The 23290-nt window shown below is 39.5% G+C and overlaps 2 protein-coding genes across 2 annotated transcripts in view; one reads left to right on the top strand and one right to left on the bottom strand.

The window, feature by feature from the left end:
* Positions 1–23290, bottom strand: part of LOC149171135 (uncharacterized) — a 207739-nt gene that overhangs the window by 146413 nt on the left and 38036 nt on the right. The window lies entirely within an intron of this gene.
* LOC149171136 (uncharacterized) lies at positions 1862–2518 on the top strand. Its single transcript, XM_089425855.1, has one exon. It carries the CDS (start codon positions 1862–1864, stop codon positions 2516–2518), a length of 657 nt encoding a protein of 218 aa, XP_089281981.1.

Here is a 23290-nt window from a genome sequence, read left to right as displayed (position 1 = left end):
CGTTGGGAGATTTCGTGGGGCAGATTGGAGCTAGAGAACTGGATAGGGTGACGCAGTCCCTATCAGAGTGACAGAGAGCAGCAGAAGTGTTGCAGTGTTGCAATGGGATCGTTTCTCCGGTGATTTAGCCAGAATATCTGTCTCCGACTGAGAGGTACTACTGCTGAGGGCATTCTCTGTTGGGTGAACCATTTCTGGCACCCAAATTGTATTTTGAAATTGCTTAATTATAAAACCCTCTGATAGCTACATTGGTTTTCCTGCATTGGGTTTTTCCAAGGACATTAGTCCAAAAATCACTGTCACTTGCGTGCTTGTTTCTTTCAGTTGATGATTTGTATGTGTTGATATTGTACTTGTATTTATTTTTAGTATTTACATGGTAAATAACTTGTTAAGTAACTGAACAAGTAGGAAGAAATAAATCAGATAGTAAGGGAAGAATTTCTAATGGATAGACTTAGAAATTCCAACAAATCACATACCTCATACATGATAAAATCCAATGAAAATGTTGCAATCCCATTAATTTTCAAATCTCGAAAACTATTGAGTCTACTAAATTTGAATGGGATATGAAATTCTACTTTTTCCTTGTGAAGGTGGATGAGGTTGAAATCACTCTCAAACATCTTGAAACAATCAATGGTGATCTTAAAAATCCAAAATAAGGAAATATCAACTTTACTTTAAGAATTTAACATTACTATTAATTGTTGTTATAAACATAATAATGAACATAAATAATAATAAGTTAATTAATTAAATGAAAAGTCAAGGGTGTTGAATTTGTAACCATGGTCGATCTTCATAATGTACATTTGGTCACTTGATGTAATTGTATTTATTGTGGTAAAGCATATTTATAAATGCTCGAGTAAAAAGAAAATTTATTTTAATTCAAAGTCCCATTGCGACTTTTTAAAGATGAAAATTTGAATTTTTAAAATGTAAATTTTGGCTCCAAAAGTGACAAGTCGGCTTCCCTCCAAGTCAAGTCAGCCCTAGCCAAGAGACACATCCATTCACCCAAGACAGACTACTACATAAAGGCAGGTCGACCTCCTCCATTTGGGCATTCGCTCTCTCACACAAGATAGTTTCTGGGCAAGCAAGTGAAGGACAAGAATGACGAAGTAGGACAAAGGAGGCTGAAATATCTCTTTTCTCTCTCTCTTGCACCAGTTTCTGGGCAAGCAAGTGAAGGACAAGAATGACGAAGTAGGACAAAGGAGGCTGAAATATCTCTTTTCTCTCTCTCTTGCACCTCGCAGTGTGGATAAGTCTCTCTCTCTATGGTTCGCATTTTTCTAGGGCAGTTGTTGTAGGGGGCCAAAAATTTTGGGTTACTAGAGCAACTATTGTAGGGTCAAAATTTCTGGGGCAACCAACTATTGCAAAAGGGCCAAAATTCTAGATCAAACAAGCAAAGCGAAGTGCAGGATTAGATAGGGTAACTTGACATGGAGGAGAAGGACAAGTTTGATCATAGGTCTAGGTGTGTCTCTCATTGAACAAGAATAATTTCTCTATTGAAAAAGGTTGTTGGGTTTTTCCCCTTTGTGGGTTTTCCCAGGGTAAATCTTGTCTTCTTTTGTGTGTTGTGATCTCTATTGTTCCACTATTCTTTATGGTTGAATTTCTGAAGTATAATTGTTGAATGATATATTGGAATAAGTTAAAAGAAGATATACATCAAGAGTAATTATTAGAATTTCAGAATTATTGTGCTAACCCCAATTGCATTAAGAAAATCAACATGGTATCAGAACTTTGTTGAAGGAAGAAGGGAACATTGAGATCATCTTGACAAAAACTCTAGAGAGCATTTTATTCAAGTCCTCCTTGCAAATTGGTTTCTATGGCTTCTTCCATGAAATCTGAAAACAAGCTAGAGGGAGCATCTAATTTCAAAGCTTGGAAAGTTAGAATAGATATTCTTCTTGCCAAGATCAAGGTTTTGGACATTGTGAAAGGAAAGGTTGTTGAACCAAAAGATGATGCAGGAAAAGCAAAGTTCAAGGAGGATGACATCAATGTTATGAGCATTATAGTGGACTCCATTAGGGATCATTTGGTTCCCTACATTGCAAAACTTGATACCTCAAAGAAGATGTACGATGCCCTAATGAATCTCTACACTATCAAGAACATTGGTCAATCAATGAGCTTGAAGAATGAACTTCGAAATACAAGGATGACTAATGATGACACTGTGGCTTCTTACTTTGTAAGGATTTCTCAAATAAGAGATCAGATCCAAGCAATTGGAGAATCCATTCCTAATCAAGAACTAGTGATTACAGCACTCAATGGTTTTCCTAGATCATGGGATGCTTTTGCAGCAGGAATAAGCAGTTGGAAGGAATCTCCTACATTTGAACAACTATGGACATCGTGTGCTCAAGAAGAAGCAAGATTGATGACTAGAGATCATCAAGATGAGGAAGTTCAATCCCTTGCAGCTTGTTTCAAGAACAAAGGAAAGAAGAAGTTTGGACCTCAACACAAGAAGTAGGAAAGGAATCTTCTTCCTAAGACTTATCAAAGATCCAATATTATGGTTGTTAGGAATATGTGCATTTCAAGAGAGATTGTCCTAACATGGCTAATAACAAGAAGAGAAAAGGGAAGCAACATGCTTCTGCAGCAGATGTTGAATACGAAAAACCAAAGAAGGTCAAAGGTGAAAAGGATTTCTTTTATTATTCTACTTTGAAAAGTTCCTTTGCAGATGATGATGACATGTGGTTGGTAGATAGTGGAGCATCAAGGCACATGACCGAAGAGCATGGGAATCTTTTAAGCATGACAGAAAAGAAGTTGTCTCAAAGGGTTGAACTGGGAGACAATAACAACTACGCAGTCAAAGGAGTTGTAAAGGTATTCATAGAGTTGGAATCTGGCATGACGTACATCTCAGCAATGTTCTTTATGTATCAGGTTTGAAAAAGAATCTTGTCTTTGTTTCTTGTTTTGAAGATAAAGGAGATAGAGTTTCTTTTGTGGATGACAAAGTACTCGTTTGGTCCAAGGGCTCTTCTATAGATGATGCTAGGGTTATTAGGATTCGTGATGGAAGACTGTATAGACTTGTAAGTCAACCATATCAAGCACTAGTACATGACGAAATAAATCCAAGTGAGTTATGGCACAAAAGGTATGGACATCTTCATTTAGATCATTGCCCGAGTTGAGTCAAATAGTGTCAGGGATTCCTGAACTACAGATAAAAAATGATGGTGTATGCTAAGGTTGCACTCTTGGGAAGAACATCAAGAAACCATTTCCAACAGTGAAAACAAATCTAAGGAAGCTTTGGACTTGATTCATTTTGATGTATTCGAGTCCAATGCCCGTGAAATCACTTGGTGGTTCATTGTACTATGTGACATGTGTTGACAACTTCTACCATAAGACATGGATATATCTCTTGAAGACTAAGGATGAGGTATTCGACAAGTTCCAGTAATTCAACTCTAAAGTGGAAAACTTGACAGGCAGAAAGATCAAGATACTAAGATCTGGCAATGGAGGAGAATACACCTCGAAGAAGCTTGTTGCTTTCTGCAAGCAGGCTGAGATTAAGAGGGAGCTAATTGTCCCCTATAATCCACAATAGAATGGTGTAGCAGAACGAAAGAACAAGTCCATTGAAGAATTTGCCAAGGCCACGATGCATGATCTAGATTTTCCATTGTTCTTATGGGGGGAAGCATCACAGACAGTTGTGTACATTCAAAATATAAGTCCTCATAAAGTTTTGGAAGGTATGACTCCTGAAGAAGCTTCTCTAAAAGGAAGCCAGAGGTTGGTCACATGAGGATCTTTGGTTGTTCTGTATATATTCATGTTCCTAAGGATAGGAGGAATAAGCTTGAGCCTTCAAGAAAGAAAGGCATATTTGTTGGAAACAGCAAATCATCGAAGGCTTACAGAGTATACATTCCAGAGAAATGATGGATTGAGGTTAGCCAAGATGTCACCTTCGATGAGAAAGTGGCATATTGGAAGTCTAAGTCAGTGTCCATAGAATCCTTAGATAAAGTGAAGCAGGAGGCTTCAAGGGAGGAGCATTCGAGTTCTACATAATGTACCAAGGCCCAGATGGCCTCAAATAAAGTAGAACCAGTCATGGTTCCAAAGATCAAGAAGAGGCCAGCATGGCTTAGATCTATATTAAAAGAGGCAAAAGGAAATGCAGCTCTTGATGGCACATCTAGAAGTTAAGAACCCCAAGAAGTTCTCTATTTATGCATCTCTCATGACAAAACTCATTGATTAAGAACCTTCCACATATGAAGAAGCAGCTAGCCAACAGGTATGGAAGGAAGCTATGAATGAAGAGTACCAATCGATCATGAAGAATCATGTCTGGGAAATTGTTTCAAGGCCTGAAGGGAAGTCAGTGGTGACTTCCAAATGGATATACAAGATCAAGCATGTTGCAGATGGTAGTATTGAAAAATACAAGGCACGGTTCATGGCTAGAGGGTTCTCACAGAAAGAGGGACAAGAGTATGATGCGACCTTTGCTTCAGTTGTCAGGTACACCTCTATTAGATCCATCATTTCTCTTGTTGCTTCGTTAGGATGGAAATTGCACCAAATGGATGTGAAGAGTGCTTTCCTCAATGGTGTGATTGATGAAGAGGTGTACATACAACAACCTCAAGGATTTGAGGTATTTGGAAAGGAATCTCATGTTTACGGGTTGAAGAAGGCCTTGTATGGACTCAAGCAAGCTCCAAGAGCATGGTATGCTTGTATTGACAGTTATCTGACGAGACTGGGATTTACGAAGAGCGAAGTTGATCCAAACCTTTACTTTAAGGTTGTGAAAAATGCACCTGTAATCTTACTATTGTATGTTGATGAATTGTCTCTGACAGGTGTCGAGCCTCTTATCATTTAGTGCAAGAAGCAATTGGCTTATGAGTTCGATATGAAGGATCTTAAGTTAATGCACTATTACTTGGGATTAAAAGTATGGCAAAAACTTGGCAAAGTCTTCCTTGGTTAAGGAAAGTATGTGTTAGAGATCCTTCAAAGATTTGGTATGATGGATTGCAAATCCATGGCAACTCCCATGGTGACTAACTTGAAGAAGTTAAGAGGCTTTGATTCTAGATTGGTAGATCCATCTATGTACCGGCAGTTGATTGGTTCGTTGATGTATTTGGTTAACACCAAGTCAAACATATGCTTTGTTGTGAACACATTGAGCTAGTTCCAGGTTGAACCAAGACATGAGCATTGGATTACAGCAAAGCACATTTTGATATATTTGTGTGGTACAGTGAATTATGGCTTGAGATTTGTTGCAAACAAGGATGTACAGCTTCAAGGATATATAGATGTTGATTGGGCAGGAAGAGTACCTCAGAAGTATGCTTCAGTTTGGGATCTGCTATGATATAGTGGATGAGCAGGAAGCAGAGGGCAATTACACTTAGCATTGATGAAGCAAAGTACATCACCACCAATGAGGCTTGTACTGAAGCAGTATGGCTCTAGAAATTGTTTGCCGAATTGTTCAGCCAAGAGTTGGAACTGACAATGATACACTGTGATAATCAAAGTTGTGTGAAGCTTTCAGAAAATCGTGTGTTCCATGACAAGTGAAAGCATATTGAGATCACTTACCACTACATCCGTGACATGGTGCAAAGGAGAGCAATAAGGCTCGAGTACATCTCCACCGATGAGCAGACAGTTGATGTTCTAACAAAGTCATTGTGACTAACTTGAAGAAGTTAAGAGGCTCTGATTCCAGATTGGTAAATCCATCTATGTATCGGCCGCTGATTGGTTCGTTGATGTATTTGGTTAACACCAAGTCGAACATATGCTTTGTTGTGAATACATTGAGCTAATTCCAAAAGACATGAGCATTGGACTACAGCAAAGCACATTTTGATATATTTGTGTTGTACAGTGAATTATGGCTTGAGATTTGTTGCAAACAAGGATGTACAGCTTCAAGGATATATAGATGTTGATTGGGCAGGAAGAGTACCTCAGAAGTATGCTTCAGTTTGGGATCTGCTGTGATATAGTGGATGAGCAGGAAGTAGAGGTCAATTGCACTTAGCGTCGCTGAAGCAGAGTACATCGCAACCAATGAGGCTTGTAGCAAAGCAGTCTGGCTCTGGAAATTGTTTGTCGGATTGTTCAGCGAAGAGTTGGAACGAACAATGATACACTGCGATAATCAAAGTTGTGTGAAGGTTTCAGAGAACCTCGTGTTCCATGACAAGTCAAAGCATATTGAGATCACTTACCACTACAACCGTGACATGGTGCAAAAGAGAGCAATAAGGCTCGAGTACATCTCCATCGATGAGCAGATAATTGATGTTCTAACAAAGTCATTGTTAAGAGACATGTTTGTGTACTTCGGAGACAAGCTAGGGCTCATGGATATTACCCCTCTCATTGAGGAGGAGTGTTGATATGTCTATAACATGGATGGACATTCTCCAGAAAGAGAGAATGGGTCCAAGAGACCCAAAGGACTCAACAGGCAGTGTTGTGTGAGTGCCTCTTGGAGGAGAACCATGATCACACACCAGGAATGGTGGAGTGAGGTCCTGGACCCTAATCACACACCAAGCATGGTGGAGTGAGGTCCTTCAGCATCTAGACCCTGATCACACACTAGGAAGGGTGGAGGGAGGTCCAGACCTTGATCACACACCAGATAGGGTGGAGTAAGGTCCTTTCAGCACCTAGAATTGATCACCAACCAGGAAGGGGTTGAGTGAGGTCTTGGCCCAGAGTGCTCACCAAGAAGGGTGAGTAAGTGCTTGCTAGTTGAGGGGCTCAGCATTTTGGCCTAGGTACAGGCCATGGGATTCGACGACCAATCACTCTGGAGGAGTGAGTCCTAATATGTTGATGACATTGCCATGGATTTGGTACCCCCCCCCCCCCCCAAAAAAATGGTCACGTGCAAGATGTTGATGATAGATGATGATGCTAGTAATGATGGATAACCTTTTTCTTTGGAGAAATTTGTTCAATTTGAGAACACCTATGACAGTGATTATGAATACCTCCCTAGTTAAGAGGGAGTGTTGAATTTGTAACTATGTACGGTCTTCAAATGTACATTTGGTCACTTGATGCAATTGTATTCATCATTGTAAAGCATATTTCTAAATACTCGAGTCAAAAGAAAATTCATTTTGAGTCAAAGTCCCATTGCAACTTTTTAAACATGAAAATTTAAATTCTTAAAATGTAAATTGTCTCCAAAAGAGACAAGTCGACTTCCCTCCAAGTCAAGTCGGCCCTGGCCAAGAGATATGTCCATTCACCCAAGACAGACTATTATATAAAGATAGCTCAACCTCCTCCATTTGGGCATTCGATTTCTCTCACAAGATAGTTTTTGGGCAAGCAAGTGAAGGCTAAAGTAGGACGAAGGAGGCCGAAATATCTCTTTTCTCTCTCTTGCAACTCGCACATGTAGATGAGTCTCTCCCTTTGTGGTTCGCATTTTTTTGGGGCAACTATTGCAAGGGCCTGAAATTTCTGGGTTACTGGGGTAACTATTGCAAGGGGCCGAAATTTCTGGGTTACTGAGGCAACTATTGCAAGGTCAAAATTTCTAGGGCAACTAGCTATTGCAAGAGGGTTGAAATTCTAGGTCAGAGAGGCAGAGGGAAGTGCAAGATCAGATTGGGTAACTTGACTTGGAGGAGAAGGCCAAGTTTGACCATAGCTCTAGGTGTGTCTCTCATTGAACAAGAAGAATTTCTCTATTGAAAAAGGTTGTTGGGATTTTCCCCTTTGTGCATTTTCCCGGGGTAAATCTTGTCTTCTTTTGTGTGTTGTGATCTCTATTATTCCACTGTTCGTTATGCTTGAATTTATGAAGTATAATTCTTGAATGATTTATTGGAATAAGTTAAAAGAAGATCTACATCAAAAGTAATTATCAGAATTTCATAAATATTACGCTAACCGTAATTGCACCAAGAAAATCAACAAAGGAGCACACACCCTTTCACCTTGTGACCAGTCAATGCTATAATTAAATTGTTATGAGGATTGTTGTACTATCATCATTCATATTCAATTGTTTATCAATCAATATATCTTATATCTATAAAAATAATTATGTCTTCACACATACAAATAGGAACTATTTGTTCCACAGGTATCAAAGTTATTCTCAGTCTCAAGTCTTCGTTGCCAGTTTTTGTCGTACAAACAAGTTTCACCATCGTACTATTGCCTGTAACGTCGTTGTTCATTCCCTTGATCTGCCACCCTATTCAGTCGTGTTTCCACCATCGGCAGATTGAGGAAACTCATCTCCCCTATCGCTCCAATTTCACTCACTATTTTCCCCACCCAACCCAAAGCGGCTTATGAAAGGGATGTAATTGGTCGTCGTCATTTCTTTAGTTAGGAAATGAAAATTGATCCTTTTCCGCCCCAAAGTTAGTTAGTTGAGAATGGGTTGGTTGGGCTCCCCCTAGCGGAAAAGCAACAACAAAAAAGCTTTTTTCCCTTTTTCGTTGTATGCCATTGTATTGCTCCTTATTCCCTATCTTGCCTCACTTTCACCCTGTCCCGTTGCATTGTTCGTCGTCATTTGCCGCACTATTCCCACCAATGATTAAACAAGGGGCAGCACATACTGTACAGGGCATCAATCAACTAGTCAACTTTTTATTCACCTCAATAAATAATTCATCATTAAGTCACTTTATATATATATATATATATATATATATATATATATACATATAAAGGTGGAGTCCATGAAGAAAAACACCAAACCTAAGATGGTTGGCAATGATGAATCACATAAAGGTCAATCTATATAGGGACGTGGTTAATAGCATATGGCATCGTCTCGATAGTGTTGAGAAGGTGCATAAAGAGTTGGGAGAAGGACAAAAATAGTTAATGGATAAAACTAATAAACTAACAAAAAAAGGAGACATAATTGACAAGTTGATAGAGGATTCATATATATATATATAGATATAAAGGTGGAGTCCGCGAAGAAAAATGCCAAACCTAAGATGATTGGAAATGATGACTCACCCACAAAGGTCAACCGATATAGAGACGAGGTCAATAGCATACGGCATCATCTCGATAATGTTGAGAAGGTGCATAAACAGATAGGAGAAGGACAAAAATAGTTAACAGACTAAATTAATAAACTAATAGAAAAAAGAGAAAATTGACAAGTTGATATATGATTCCGAGAACCAATGGGTTACATTAAGAATAAAAAATGATAAGGATAAAACAAAAAAAACACTTAACTACTAAGGAAAAATATTTGACCAACTGACCAAGAGGGTGGAAGCGCTAATTGCAAAACCCTTAGCCTATCAAAAACTATCATCAAGTTGAGAATCACAAAACACAAGTGATTAAGGATATTAAGAAGCATCTAAAGTAATTTGTTTACACAGTATCACACAAGAGTTCTAAATAGAGATTAACAAAGAATTGGAAAGGAATTACTGACATATGATGGTAAGGACCATAAAGGAACAGTTGTTTGGCTCAACAAAATGGAAGGAATTTTTGAATCAAACCGCCATTGTGTGAAAGAGAAAAACAACGACAACCTCCAATAACTTAGAAGGGGAAGTGTATGATTAGTTTCGATGACAGATGAGAAAATGTGATGCTCTTTCTTTTCATTGGAAAGATTTCACAACTACACTATTAAAAAGGTTCCATGATGAGGAAGATGATGACCTGTACAACAAATTCATTCATCTTAAACAAAAAGGAAATGTGAATGATACATGCATGAATTGGAAATTCTATCCACAAGACAAAACAGACTCACAAATGAACAATTGCCAAAAATGTACATTTGTGGACTAAAGTGTTAGCTTTTGGTAGCATTGGATGTGCTCTAGCCATGAAAATTGGTGGAAAGGCTAAGGCACATGAGTTCTATAGAACCCAAAAACCGTTTTGTGAAATTCCACCCGAATTGTATTTTATTAAAATCATTAATATTTTTAATGGGGTTCCTAAGTCTAAACTTAGGAAAATTAAAGTATTAATGGGTATTAATCAAAATATGAGTGAGAATGTTCTAGAAAACAGATCAAGTCAAGTTTTAATCTTAGTCGTTGATTAGAGACTTAATCTCGGTTGTTGAAGTCTCAACGAGAAAAGTATAAGAAAGAGGCTTGGGGTTCATTTAGAAACACACGCGAAGAGAACGAATTGATCTGGAGTTCGATTTCTGGGGCTAGGAAGCTGAGAATTCAAACCAAGTGATCATTCTACAGCAGAGGGGTAGGGATAGTTCAGGAGTATTGGACAGAGGGACGGAGAGACACTAGTGGAGGCAGCACAGTAGCTAGAAGGACTAACATTGGGCCAATCTGGGCCCACCCAAGCCTGACACAGAACAGAGCTAGAAGGGCCAGCGCAAAAGTAGAAGTTGCCCTCACACAGAAAGTCGGAACTGTCGGGGAACTGTCGGAACAGCTAGGAAGGTTGACACAGAAGGCAAAAGAGACAGCGCAAGGCTAACGCAAAGCCTGTAAGGCTGACGCAATGCCTACGTAGGGCCAGCGCAAAGATAGTCAAGGCTAGCCAGTTCTGTTGTTGGATCAACGGGAATCTGCCGAGTGAAGTGAGGTAAAACTCACTCAGTTTTCCACCATTATATTTTCTTTGTCACTAGATTGTCGGGAGGGCATCCAACATTGTATTCAGAATTACCACTTAATAATAGAAAACCCTCAGAGTTGTTGCACCGGTTTTCCAGCATTGTGTTTTTCAAGGGACTATTTTGTCCAAAAATAACCGTGTCCTATGTATCTTGTTCTTTGCTCAGTTTTTTGTTTCATGTAATCATATCTAAAGTAGTGTAGGCTGCAGAAGTAATTTACTTCAATATTCAAGATATAACTTGATAATGTATATTAAAATCAAGTAGGAGAAGTAAATTCAATTTTTGCTACAGTAAGGATTCCTTGAGGATAGGAATTTTCACATAAAGGATTAGACCCGTTATCAAATAAAGTTATGGAACCCTAAAACAATTGAGGATGCTAGACATACAGCGAAATTAACTGAACAAAAAACAAGTTTAACAAGCCATCATTCACCAAAGAAGATAAAAACCAGTAATAGGACTCAGATAAGAAGGGAATAAACAAATGTAGATATTGTGGAGACAAATGGTCACCAACGCATAGATGCCAGAATAAGAAAGTATATACTTATGAAGTCTAGAAGGAATGAAGACACATCTACTAGTGAATTAGAGGGAAGGAAAAACAAGGAAAACAATTGTGGTGTCGAAAAAATTGGGCAGTGCGACATAGATGTGAAGATAGGTCATTACGCTACTATAAAATAGTGGGTGGAAGGCAAGTAGAAGCATGGAAGCTAGATGATAAAATCACTATAACATACAATTCAAACTCAGACCATGATGAAACACCTATGAACTATTCTTAGCTTCAATCTCATGTGGCCAGCAAAATAGGAATGAAGAAAATGAACTTCAAAACAAGATAATTAATCCAAAAACCAAATACAACTATCAATTGCAAAAGATGTTCCACCACATCTCAAGAAGTAGAGAATCCAGTCTCCAAGAAAAAAAGAAAACAAGCCCACAATTCCAACGGCAACCATGATAGAAAAACTATAACCTAAGACCCTAAAGCTTAAAGGAGTCATAAAAGATAGAGATGTAATTTTACACGTAGATTCTGATAGTACTCATAATTGTATAGCAATTTCTCTTGTTAAACAACTTTAATCTTTTTGTGCATGCCACTAAGGACCTCACCATTATGTTGGCTAATGGGCAAACTTTTAAGGAAGTAAGAAAATCTCATAAGGTTCCAATTCAGATACAATAATTGGAACTACAAACAGATTTCTACACTCTACCACTTGAAGAAATGAATATGGTGCTAGGTGCGGAATGGTTGATGTAATTGGAAAATCATACCACAAATATTGAAGAACAATTTGTGGAGTTTTAATTGGCAGGGTCAGCACTATGAAAGTTCCAATCTCAATAAGAATCAATTGCAATTAACAAAAAAGGGGCAAGAAATAGATAAAACTTCATTCCATAGAAACATGCTCAACTAAAGAGAATCCTATTTGTTGTGCTTTGAGGGCAAAGATTCCTTAAGAGGGCAGCAATGTAATAAACATAAATAATAAGTTAATTAATTAAATGAAAATTCAAGGGCCACGTACCCTTTCACCTCGTGTCTAGTCAATGCTATAAGTAAACCATTACAAGGGTTGTTGTACCATCACCATTCATATTCAATCATTTATCAATATATATATATATATATATATATATATGTCTTCACACAAAGAGGGACTGTTTCTTTCAATTACCAACATTTTTGGTGCAAAAATTAGAGCGAAACCCACTTTTAAAGAAAAACTTCGGGTCTTAGGAGGCTTCTAGATGTTTCATTTATTCATAATAAACCTCTAAATGTGGGTCCCAACAATCAATTTAGGCAAAATCAGACAATTAGTTTTTAGAAGCATGCCGCATGGATGCTGAAACATGCTTCAGTCCATATGAAGTGTGTTTCCCTTATGTGAAACCTGTTTCAAGTGCAATTCAATACAAAAATGCAATTGGTAGGGTGAGGGTGGCCGTGTGGGCTGTGGACGGTTGTATTTCCTACAACATAGGTTATCTGTTTAGGGGTCAAAAATATTTGTTATTATTTGCACTGGACTATAGAAAATTACATTTTAGTGGGTTACAACCTTGGGGGGTCAACAGCATGAGCTATTTTTTTTCCCAGGGATAAATTTCCCATTCCACCTTTCATATTCAATCATTTCTCAATCAATATATCTTATATCTATAAAATTAATTCTGTCTTCACACAAAGACGGGCTGTTTGTTTCAATTGCCAGCATTTTTGGTGCAAAATTAGAGCGAAACCCACTTTTAAAATAAAACTTCGGGGTCTTTAGAGGCTTCTAGATGTTTCATTTATTCATAATTAACCTCCAATTAGGCATTAAAACCAAAATTGTGGGTCCCAACAATCAAATTGAGGCAAAATCAGACAAATTTTTTTAGAAGCATGTTGCATGGATGCTGAAACACGATTCAGTCCATATGAAGTGTGTTTCCCTTGTGTGAAACCGGTTTCAAGTGCAATTCAATACAAAAATGCAATTGGTAGGGTGAGGGTGTCGGTGTGGGGTGGGGAGGTTGTATTTCGTACAACATAGGTTATCTGTTTAGGGGTCAGAATTATTTGTTATTATTTGCACTGGACTATAGCAAATTACATTTTAGTGGGTTACAACCTTGGGGAGTCAACAGCATGAACTATTTTTTTCCCAGGGATAAATTCCCCCATCCTCCTACATGTTAGGAATTTAGAGTAAAGAAACTGGGACATTGATAGTGCCCCATGAATTCCTCCACCACCCCCCTCTTCCTCAGCTTTTGAGATTGAGAATGGTGTTAACCACCAGTGACAATTTCTGTTGGTAGTGCTGCAGCACTTGGTAGGAATGGATCTTGGGAGCTCAATGGACACCACACCTTAACAGAAAAGGTCAAACCAACGAAGCTATCACTCGGGGCTTGCAACATTTAGTATTATGTGGGTGGTTTTCTAGGGCTATAATACTTCCATTACTTGCAATTTTAAACCATCCTTCAAGTGATGATAGGTATGCTCAGTTTGTGGAACTTTAGATTAGTCAACTAAGGCAGTGTGTGAGTTTTATCAAAAAATAATTGTGATAAACATTAATAGGCACTGACCATATGTGACCTTTTCCGCATAGGAGGTTTCGTTGTTGGTATACACTATCCCCTCATTCTATCTACCCAATAGGACAGCTATATTACCATTTTCCCTTAGCCTCGACTCTGAATAGGTTGCAACACATGCTAACATCCTGTTTATTGCACGGTTTAGGTAGACCAGTCTACAATGGATTGTTTTGAATAGCTACTATCTATAGACTATAGGGCTTCACAACCATTTAAACGGTTTTTTGGTAGAAGGATTTGCATATTATTATCTACTGAATGTTAGAAAACAGCAAGTTATTTACAAGATAGAAGAACACGAGTTGAGATTCTTAAAAACTGGGATACGTAACATAAGATGCAATCCATTTATCCCCTGCAACTAACTCAGGATTTAAACATGTGATTGTGTGGCAATGAAACCCTTAACTACAGCACAATATGGATGAGGATGCCTAGCAAATCCTTTGTAAACTTATCCTCTATTCATACTTTGTAATGCCTAGAACACTCCAAATCGATATCTAATAATCCCTTCAGCGCCAGGAGCTTTCAGAATACCATCCACGGCTGCTAAAGATTTGTTGACATCATTACTGTTAGGCACATGCAAACTGTCTATTTGCAAAATCTTATGGGTTATGGTAATATTCTTTTAGTTTCTATGTGTTTCTGTTGTGGAAGAAGCCTTATGGTCTAGGAATTAAGAATATCACTGGAGGCTTTACCCTGTAAAAGAAGCCTTAATGCCTATCGCTACTCCAGTACTATGCATGTGCATTACTAGCTTGTAAATATTCATTGGCACCATGAATATCTAATCTTTGGTTCTGAAACAGACCTCCGTCATCCTTATGCCAATTACCTGTACAGTAATTGTGGGTTTTAGACATGGGTAAGTATTTATTTCAAATACTTATAGGATAAATATGAAATAATGAAAGAATTCATCAAATTATACCGTTAACTTATACATGGCCTCATTTAAACCACAAACAGTATTGAAGAATTCATGTGTCATAAATTCATTGGTTGAATGCCGAAATGACCCTCTTTCAAGTTATGCAAAGATGATAAAATTGGCAACTAGGACCAAATTCCACCTTGGGACAGCTCATTTGATGGAGATGATGATTGCATTAAATTCCTCTTTTCGAGAGGACCAAAATTCATAGAAAGATCATCAAATTTGGACAAACAAAAGTGTGTTTCCGAATTTATGCCCACACGTGCAAATTGTTCAGATCGGCCACATCATCATGTAGGCTCATGAAGCCCAATGGACATGTCACTTCACCCTCATCGACTTGTATAAATACAAGTGACCTCTCACCTCATTTGACATCATCATCACTCACACATTCTTCTCTCTCCTCTCATTGGTTCGTACAGCTATTGGGCATTCCCTCTCTCATATGTGTGGCAAAGGAAGTAGAATTTCTGGACAGAATTACAGGGCTGAAAATTTCAAACTTTTTCTGCAGTTTGACCAGCGTTGACTTTGACTTTCAAGGCATCCTTGGACTTCGATTTTTAGGGTGAATTTCTGTCTCAGTAGGCTGTTTTTTGGGCACAGAAACTGAGGCAAAAAGAAGACTTTGACCTGCATTGACCGCAGACCTGTTTGACCGCAGGGTTGACTGCAGGTTAACCAAATTTGACCACAGATATTATGACTGTTTTGGGCTGACTTTAACCACTGCTGGAGGCCGAGTTTGACTGCCTTTGACCTAGCTTCAAACTGCTGTGTTGACCATCTTTGACTTTTTGGTTAGGGCTGAGTTTGATTGCAATTGTCTGCAAATTTGATAGGGTTGTTTTGACTGTGATTTGGCAAATCAATTTTGACTTTTTGTACTCTCTGTGCTGAACATTTGATATAATAATAAGAATTGATCAAAGGGTTTTCCCCACATTGGGGTTTTTCCCTGGCATCTACCAAATCTAATGTCATCTTGTCTTGGCTTGTCTTCTGCATTTTATTTTATGTTCTATCTATAGTTACTGTCAATGTGATTTATGGTTAATGTGATTGCTATTAAAAACTAATTTGGAAAATTGTCATTGGGTTGCTTAAAGTACATTGAAGTAATTGTGCTAAGCATAGAACATACTAATGTTATCTAAATTTAACATGGTATCAGAGCCCAAGTGAAGACAAAGCCCAAGCAAGAGAGAGAAAAGCAATCGCCAAGAAAAATTTATTGGACAAGTTTCAATGGCTTCTTCATCTTACTTCAAGACTGAGGACAAGCTCAACGACAAATCTGACTATCATGCATGGAAGATGACTTTGGCCCTGACTTTGAAGGAACATGAAGTATTGGAATATGTGCAGGGAAAAGTGGTAGAGTCTCCTTCAAATGCACCTACTGCTATTAAGACGACGTATAGAAAATGTGAGGTCAAAGCAAAGAAAATTTTGGTTGACTCTATTCAAAAGCATTTGGTTGCCTATATTTCTAATTTGAGAACTTCCAAGGAGATATATGATAAGCTGGTTGGGATGTTCAAAGTGAACAATGCAAATCAAATCCTCTTTCTCAAGAACAAGTTGAAGGACATCAAGATGGATAAAGGGAAGTCTATCCAATCCTACTTCATGAGGATCACACAAATCAAGAATGACCTTCTATCTATTGGAGAAGTTATTGCTGACAGAGAGCTCACTCTCATTGCACTTTTGGGGGTCTTTCAAAAGCATGGGACGTGTTTAACACCTCCATTTTCAACAATGACAGGATTCCTAGTTTCAATGAATTATTGGCTAGATGCAATCAAGAGGAGACAAGGATGATAGAGAGAGAACAAGCCTTCAAATGGAAATGAACCTACTGCTTTCGCCATTCATGCAAAGAAAAAAAATAATGTTGGTTCAAGGAGACAAGGTCAAGGGTTGAAGAAGGGATTCAAAGGAGGAAGAAAAGGAAGGTGCTTCAATTGTAACAAGTTCGGCTAGTATGCTAGAGAGTGTCCTCACAAGAAGAATTCTCCAACAACAATTCCAAACGCAATGGCAATCAAAAGAACAAGAAGTTCAACAATAAAGGAAAAAGGAATGCTCCTGTTGCTCGATATGGAAATGGTCAACCTCCCAAAATATCGAGAAATTCCAGGTATAAGGAAAGTAATGTTGTAGAAAAACAAAAGGAATTTTATCTTATTTCCGCTCTATCTACTGCCTCTCCTCTGGATACTTTGGATCATTGGTTGATTGATAGTGGAGCCTCAAGGCACTTCCCTAGGTACAAAGAGGCCCTCTCAAATTTGATTCAAAAGAAGACTAATTTGGAGATCATACTTCGAGACAATGCCACCTACCCTGTGCAAGGAATAGGTATTGTCACTCTTCACTTAAATCAAGGTCAAACCTTTCATCTACAAGAAGTATTGTATGTGCCCGATTTGAAGAAGAACCTGGTGTCTATTTCTGCAATGGAAGATAAAGCCTTTAAGGTAGCATTCATTGATGGAAAGGTATATATTTGGCAAATAAACCCTAAAGATGCATTCACACTTGGATTTAAAGTCGATGGCCTCTATCAAGATGGAGGAAGTCCTTTGGGAGCCTTAACTTGCAATACTTTTCTTCAATTTAAATTATGGCACCAAAGATTTGTACACCTGCATTACAAATCCTAACCTGGGGTAAGGAAGATGGTCACAGGTATGCCCAAGTTCAACATGAATCATGAAGGAGTTTGTCAGGGTTGTGTAGCTGGGAAACTTACAAGGGGACCATTCCCTTCAAGTGAAAGCCAAACTATTGATATTCTTCAATTGGTCCATTCTTACCTATCTTGTATGTTGCCCGTAACATCATTGGGAGGATACTTATACCATGCAATTTTTGTGGATGACTTCTCTTGCAAAACATGGATCTATTTCTTGAAGAAGAAAGATGAAGTATTTAAATGGTTTTGTTCTTTCAAAGCCTTGGTGGAGAATCAAACAGGGAAGAAGATCAAAATATTGACGATCGACAATGGAACTGAATATGAATCAAATGAATTCAATGACTTTTGTAGAGGTTGGCATTAAGAGGGAGACAATCATTCCATACACTTTCGAGTAAAATGGAGTTGTTGAAAGGAAGAATCGAACAATTATGAAGGCCACCTGTGCCATGCTCCATGATCAAGGTCCTACCGAAGTTCTTATGGGGAGACGTTGCCAACCCTATCGTGTATGTTCAAAATAAGAGCCCGCAACAAGCACTGGATTTCATGACACCCGAAGAAGTTTTCACTGGTAAGAAACCTGATGTTTCTCATTTTAGAATTTTTGGTTGTCCGATGTATTTTCATGTGCCTAAAGAGAAAAGAAACAAGTTAGAAGCATCTGGGAAGAAAAGTATATTTTTGAACTATAGTGAAAATTCAAAGGCATATAGAATCTATGTGTTTGGTCAAAGATACGTGGAAATAAGCCATGATGTTGCCTTCAATGAAGACACTGCCCTTGGGAAAGCCAAAGATCTCCCCATCCCTAAGAAGGACAATGATGATGTTGCGGAAAAACTAGAGGAATCTCCGACAGATGAGCCTATACCCAATGTTGAAGGCCTGATAGATCTCATTGATCCACCTCCTGGTGATCCCTCTACCTCAAGAAAAAGACCTTTGTGGCTCAAAGATACTCTCGAATGTTGATTTGGGGTAGCATCGGATGTGCTCTAGCCATGAAAATTGGTGGAGAGGCTAAAGCACATGAGATCTCCAAGACCCAGAAATGGTTTGGGCAGATTCTACCCCGTTTAGGAGATATTAAAATTATCAATATTTTTAATGGAGTTCCTAAGTCTAAACTTAGGAAAAATAAAATATTAATGGGTATTAATATAAAAATGGGTTAGAAGGTTCCAAAAGACATGGATCAAGCCAAATCTAATCTTAGCCATTGATTAGAAATGTAATCTCAGCCGTTGAAGGACCAACAGGAAAAACATAAGAGGAGGCTTGAAGGTCAGTTGGAGGACACACCAGAGTGATCAGTCATTCAATTTACTAAAGAGGGGTTGCTAAATAAAGTCAAATAAGTGATCAGCAGCGAGGGGCAGTGAGTACTGGACAGAGAGGCAGAGATAGTGTCGAGAGACCAACGCAGAGGTAGAGAGACAGACGTAGAGGCCAGAGCAGGCCATGCAAAGCCCAACAGAGACAGTGCAGAGGCCAGAGCAGGCCATGCAAATCCCAACAGAGACAGCGCAGAGGCCAGGGGGCCTGCATCATCCACGCAGAAGGTAGTAGGAGCGATGTAGAGGGTCTCAAAGGCTGCGCAGTGCCTCAAAGGGCTGACCTAGAGGGTTTTGAGGCTGACACAGTGCTTCAGTGTTGCTGGAGAGAGTTTCGTGGGGTGGGTTTTCTGAATACCTGCTTCCGAACAGAGAGGTATTACTGCCGATTATTTTTTCTATGTCAGGTGAGCCAATTTGGCACCCAGTTGTACTCAAGGATATACTGCATAATAATATAACCCTTAGAATTGCTACACCGGTTTTCCAGCATTGGGTTTTTCTGGGGACGAGTTGTCCAAAATAACGGTGTCACATATGTGTTTGCTATTTCTTTCAGCTGTTGATTTGTAGATGGTTGACATTGTATTGTGTTTATTTCGATGTTTATATGTTTAAATAACTTGTTGGTAATTAACAAGTAGGAGAAATAAACCAGAAGAATACAGATAAAATTTCTAACGGATAGACTTAGAAATTTCAACATCGAAGATGTTGAAAGACATATTGCTCCAAGATTTCGTGAAAGTAAGAAGCCAAACAAGTATCAAGGGTACTTAGCTGCTACGAGTACTATTGTTCAAACTAACCCATGTACGTTCGAAGAAGCCATAAAGCACCAAGTTTGGAAGGATGCGATGAATGAAGAGTATGAATCTATCATGAAAAATGATGTTTGGGATGTGGTGCCTAGACCAAAGGACAAGTCCGTAGTCACCTCAAAATGGCTATACAAAATCAAACATGGAGCAGATGGGAGTGTTGAGAAATACAAGGTCAGGTTTGTTGCTTAAGGCTTCTCTCAAAAGGAAGGAGTGGACTATGACAATATATTTGCACCGGTTGCTCGATATACCACTATCCGATCTATTATTGCTCGTGTTGCCACTCAAGGATAGAGCCTACATCAAATGGACATAGATTGCTTTCTTGCATGGCTCGCTTAAGGAGGAAGTCTACTTGGAACAACCTCATGGGTTTGAAGTACAAGATTGAAGGACACATGTATGTAGGTTGAAGAAAGCCCTCTATGGGTTGAAGTAAACCCCTAGGGCTTGGTATGAGAAGATTGATAGCTATCTTATGAAGCTAGGATTTACGAGAAGCGATGTTGATCCTAACCTATAATTCAAGGTTCAAAAGGACATGCCTCTCATTTTGGTCCTTTATGTAGATGATCTCTTTCTGACAAGAGCAGACACTCTCAGTTATTAATGCAAGAGGGAGTTGGCTTTCAAGTTCGAGATGAAGGACCTAGGACTGATGCACTACTTCCTAGGCCTAAAGGTCTGGCAAAAGCCAGGTGAGATTTTCCTTTCTCAAGGAAAATACATTGTGAAGTTGTTCGAGAGATGTGGGATGGTGGATTGCAAGTCTGTGTCTACTCCGATGGAACTCAACTTCAAGAAGCTATGTGGTAGTGTTGTTGGGCCCGAATTGGCAAACCCTTCCAAATACAGACAACTTGTAGGGGCCCTGATGTTCTTGGTAAACTCCAGTCTGAACATATGCTTTGTTGTGTATATGTTGAGTCAATTTATGGTCGAGCCTCATCACATACATTGGATTGTTGCTAAGAATCTCCTGAGATATCTTCGTGGCAGAGTCAATTGTGGACTGACATACACTGTCAAGAATTTGAGGCTACATGGATATTTTGATGCTAAATGGGCTGGCAATGTGGTGGATCGAAAGAGCACATCAGGATGTTGCTTCTCATTAGGGTCTGCTTCGATTTCGTGGATAAGCAAGAATCAGAAATCAGTTGCTTTAAGCACCACCGAGGCCGAATACATTGCAGTTAATATGGCCTGTTGTGAAGCTATTTGGTTGAGGAAGCTCTTCAGTGAGCTATTTGAGCAGGTGTTGGATACCACTGTGATCTTCTGCGACAAACAGAGTGGGATTTGCCTTTCAGAGAATCTTATGTTCCACGTCCGCTCTAAGCACATTGATATTAGGTACCACTTTATCCGAGATATGGTACAAAGAGGAGCAATAAGGCTCCAACACATCAAGACGGATGAGTAGAGGTCACAAACATCCTCACAAAGCTCTTAGGGAAAGTCAAATTCTTAGCCTTCCAAGAGAGACTTGGAGTCGTGGAAAGACCCTCCCATGAGGGTCCCGCTTGAGTTGAACATTGAACTCTGGGAGCTCCTAGGGGCTTGGGGTACTTCTTGGAGCTATGAGCAATCATAGGGTGAGTGGTTCACCTTCCATATTGGTACGTTGTGTACAGGGCGAGTGGTTCACCTTCCCCTGTAATACCCCATGATGGTTGACATGTGTGTAGGGTCAGTGGTTCATCTTTCCCCATGATTGATGACACGTGTGTAAGGTGAGTGGTTCATCTTCCCCTACAATTGACATATGCATAGGATTAGTGGTTCACCTTCTCCTATGGCATATGAGCAGGATGAGTAGTTCACCTTCTCTTGTTGATGCCCCAACATACATCCTACCCATGTAATCCGGGACTCATGGGAAGTACCTCTCAACTGGCCAATTAGTTGGGAAAAGAAGATAGGGACCGTAGCACTACAGATGGACACATCGTGTACTGTCGTACTCCCTCTGTCTATAATGTGTTACCCACCATTTTGTGGGTGATATCCCTAGGAGAAAAGTTTTCTCCAAGATGGTCCTTAGCCGACAGCCCCTTGCAACCACCAACTAACTCGTTGTGCCATTTCTCTGCCACCTGAGCCAACGATGTGGTCCCTCACCCATCTACCATGACCGTATGTTTGAAGGTGGGCCTCTCGAACCTTAAAGGTATGCCTTGTCATTTGGTAATTGACTATTGTAGTTTGCTTATCATGGACACTTTTGGGCATGAATTAATGGGGGGATTCAGAGAAAAGAGTGGGCTAAGTCTATGCCCTTGTCTCCTAGACCTCTTTTGGATGTTAACCTTGGACCCTAGTCCTGTGGGATCTCTTTTACTGACCCTTGGGCTTTAGGGATGGTACTACATGTAAAACCCCGATTTTGGTTGCGTGGTCCCACTCCCTCATCCATATATATTACTCCTCTTCCGCTCATCATAACCCCATTCATCATTTTCCCACTTGGGTCCACATAGGGTAAGCCTTCCCTTTCCCCTTGCCCACACCTTAGGTAGGGACTGGAATGATGCCCCGGAGGTTGTTGGAGCTAAAAAGAAAAATAAAAGCATAATTGGCCACATTCAACCAGAAAATGTACCACAAAATGCAAAAGATAGTTGGGACAAACACATTTAGCACGTGGGAGAAAGCCAATACATGAGCTCTACCCCATCATCATGGCCATCACCATAGTTCCTACAGGCAAAAGATGAGCCTCCTTTATCATTCAAGAACACATGATTGTCCCAACCCCTGGTGGGCAATGAACCGCCCTACTTTAAAGGGGTTATCCACTGCTATATCTTACACATAATGTTCTTACCCCTCAATCCCCGAGCAATCAATTAAAGAAAAATCATAAAAGACAAAAGGCATATAAAGAAGGGTGGAAAATTCAAGGTTGAGGCACCTCATGTACCTCGATTGCTCCCTCCTATAAATTATATAGCCAAGTGTGGGCTTCCCTTGTATTAGCTACCCTTGTATCTCAGCATGTGACCCAGGGCTGCCCCTTTCATTCCCTACTCCATTCATCTCTTTATCACATGCCACCACCCTTTAAAGGATGTACCTTGGACATACTATCCCCTTTAGAAGTAGAAACCACCTAATAGGATACTTGGTTAACCCCATTTGGAGCTTGGAAATATTAGCACATGCCAAAGCCCAATGAAGTGCCCACCTGTTGTCCATCGTTTGTAAGCTCTTTTACTCGATTTCCTTAATGACTTGTTGTACTGGAAGGCTAGGGTACACAATGGATCTTGTGCGGGATTGCAGGGGTCTCAATTTTGGGTTTGGTCTCCCAATTGGGGATCCTAACCCTCCAGAGGGCTACATTGGCACATGTAGGGTATGTGTTGAAACCCATGGGCCTCCACAACAATAAATAGCACTCTATGGATCCCCAGAGATGTTCATAGATTACTCGAGATTCACCTATTGGACAACGAAGATGCACCTGGTTCACCTTTGCCCAACCGACCCCACAATTGTACCATGCACTTGGCAGATGACCCAATTCTTGTATGTTGATGTGGCATCAATTATACCATCATCTGAGCCCTTATAAATGGTCTACAGGCATCTTCCACTTACTTGGAGACCATGAGGTCATTTGTGTGTCCTCACACATATTGGGAGCACCACAGGTTTATTAGGTGGAGA

Source organism: Pinus tabuliformis, chromosome 4_2 (assembly GCF_031772625.1).
Source record: "Pinus tabuliformis cultivar Carrire ecotype Pingquan chromosome 4_2, CPIR1, whole genome shotgun sequence".
Lineage (NCBI taxonomy): Eukaryota > Viridiplantae > Streptophyta > Pinopsida > Pinales > Pinaceae > Pinus > Pinus tabuliformis.
This window is presented reverse-complemented; position numbering and strand designations above follow the sequence as displayed.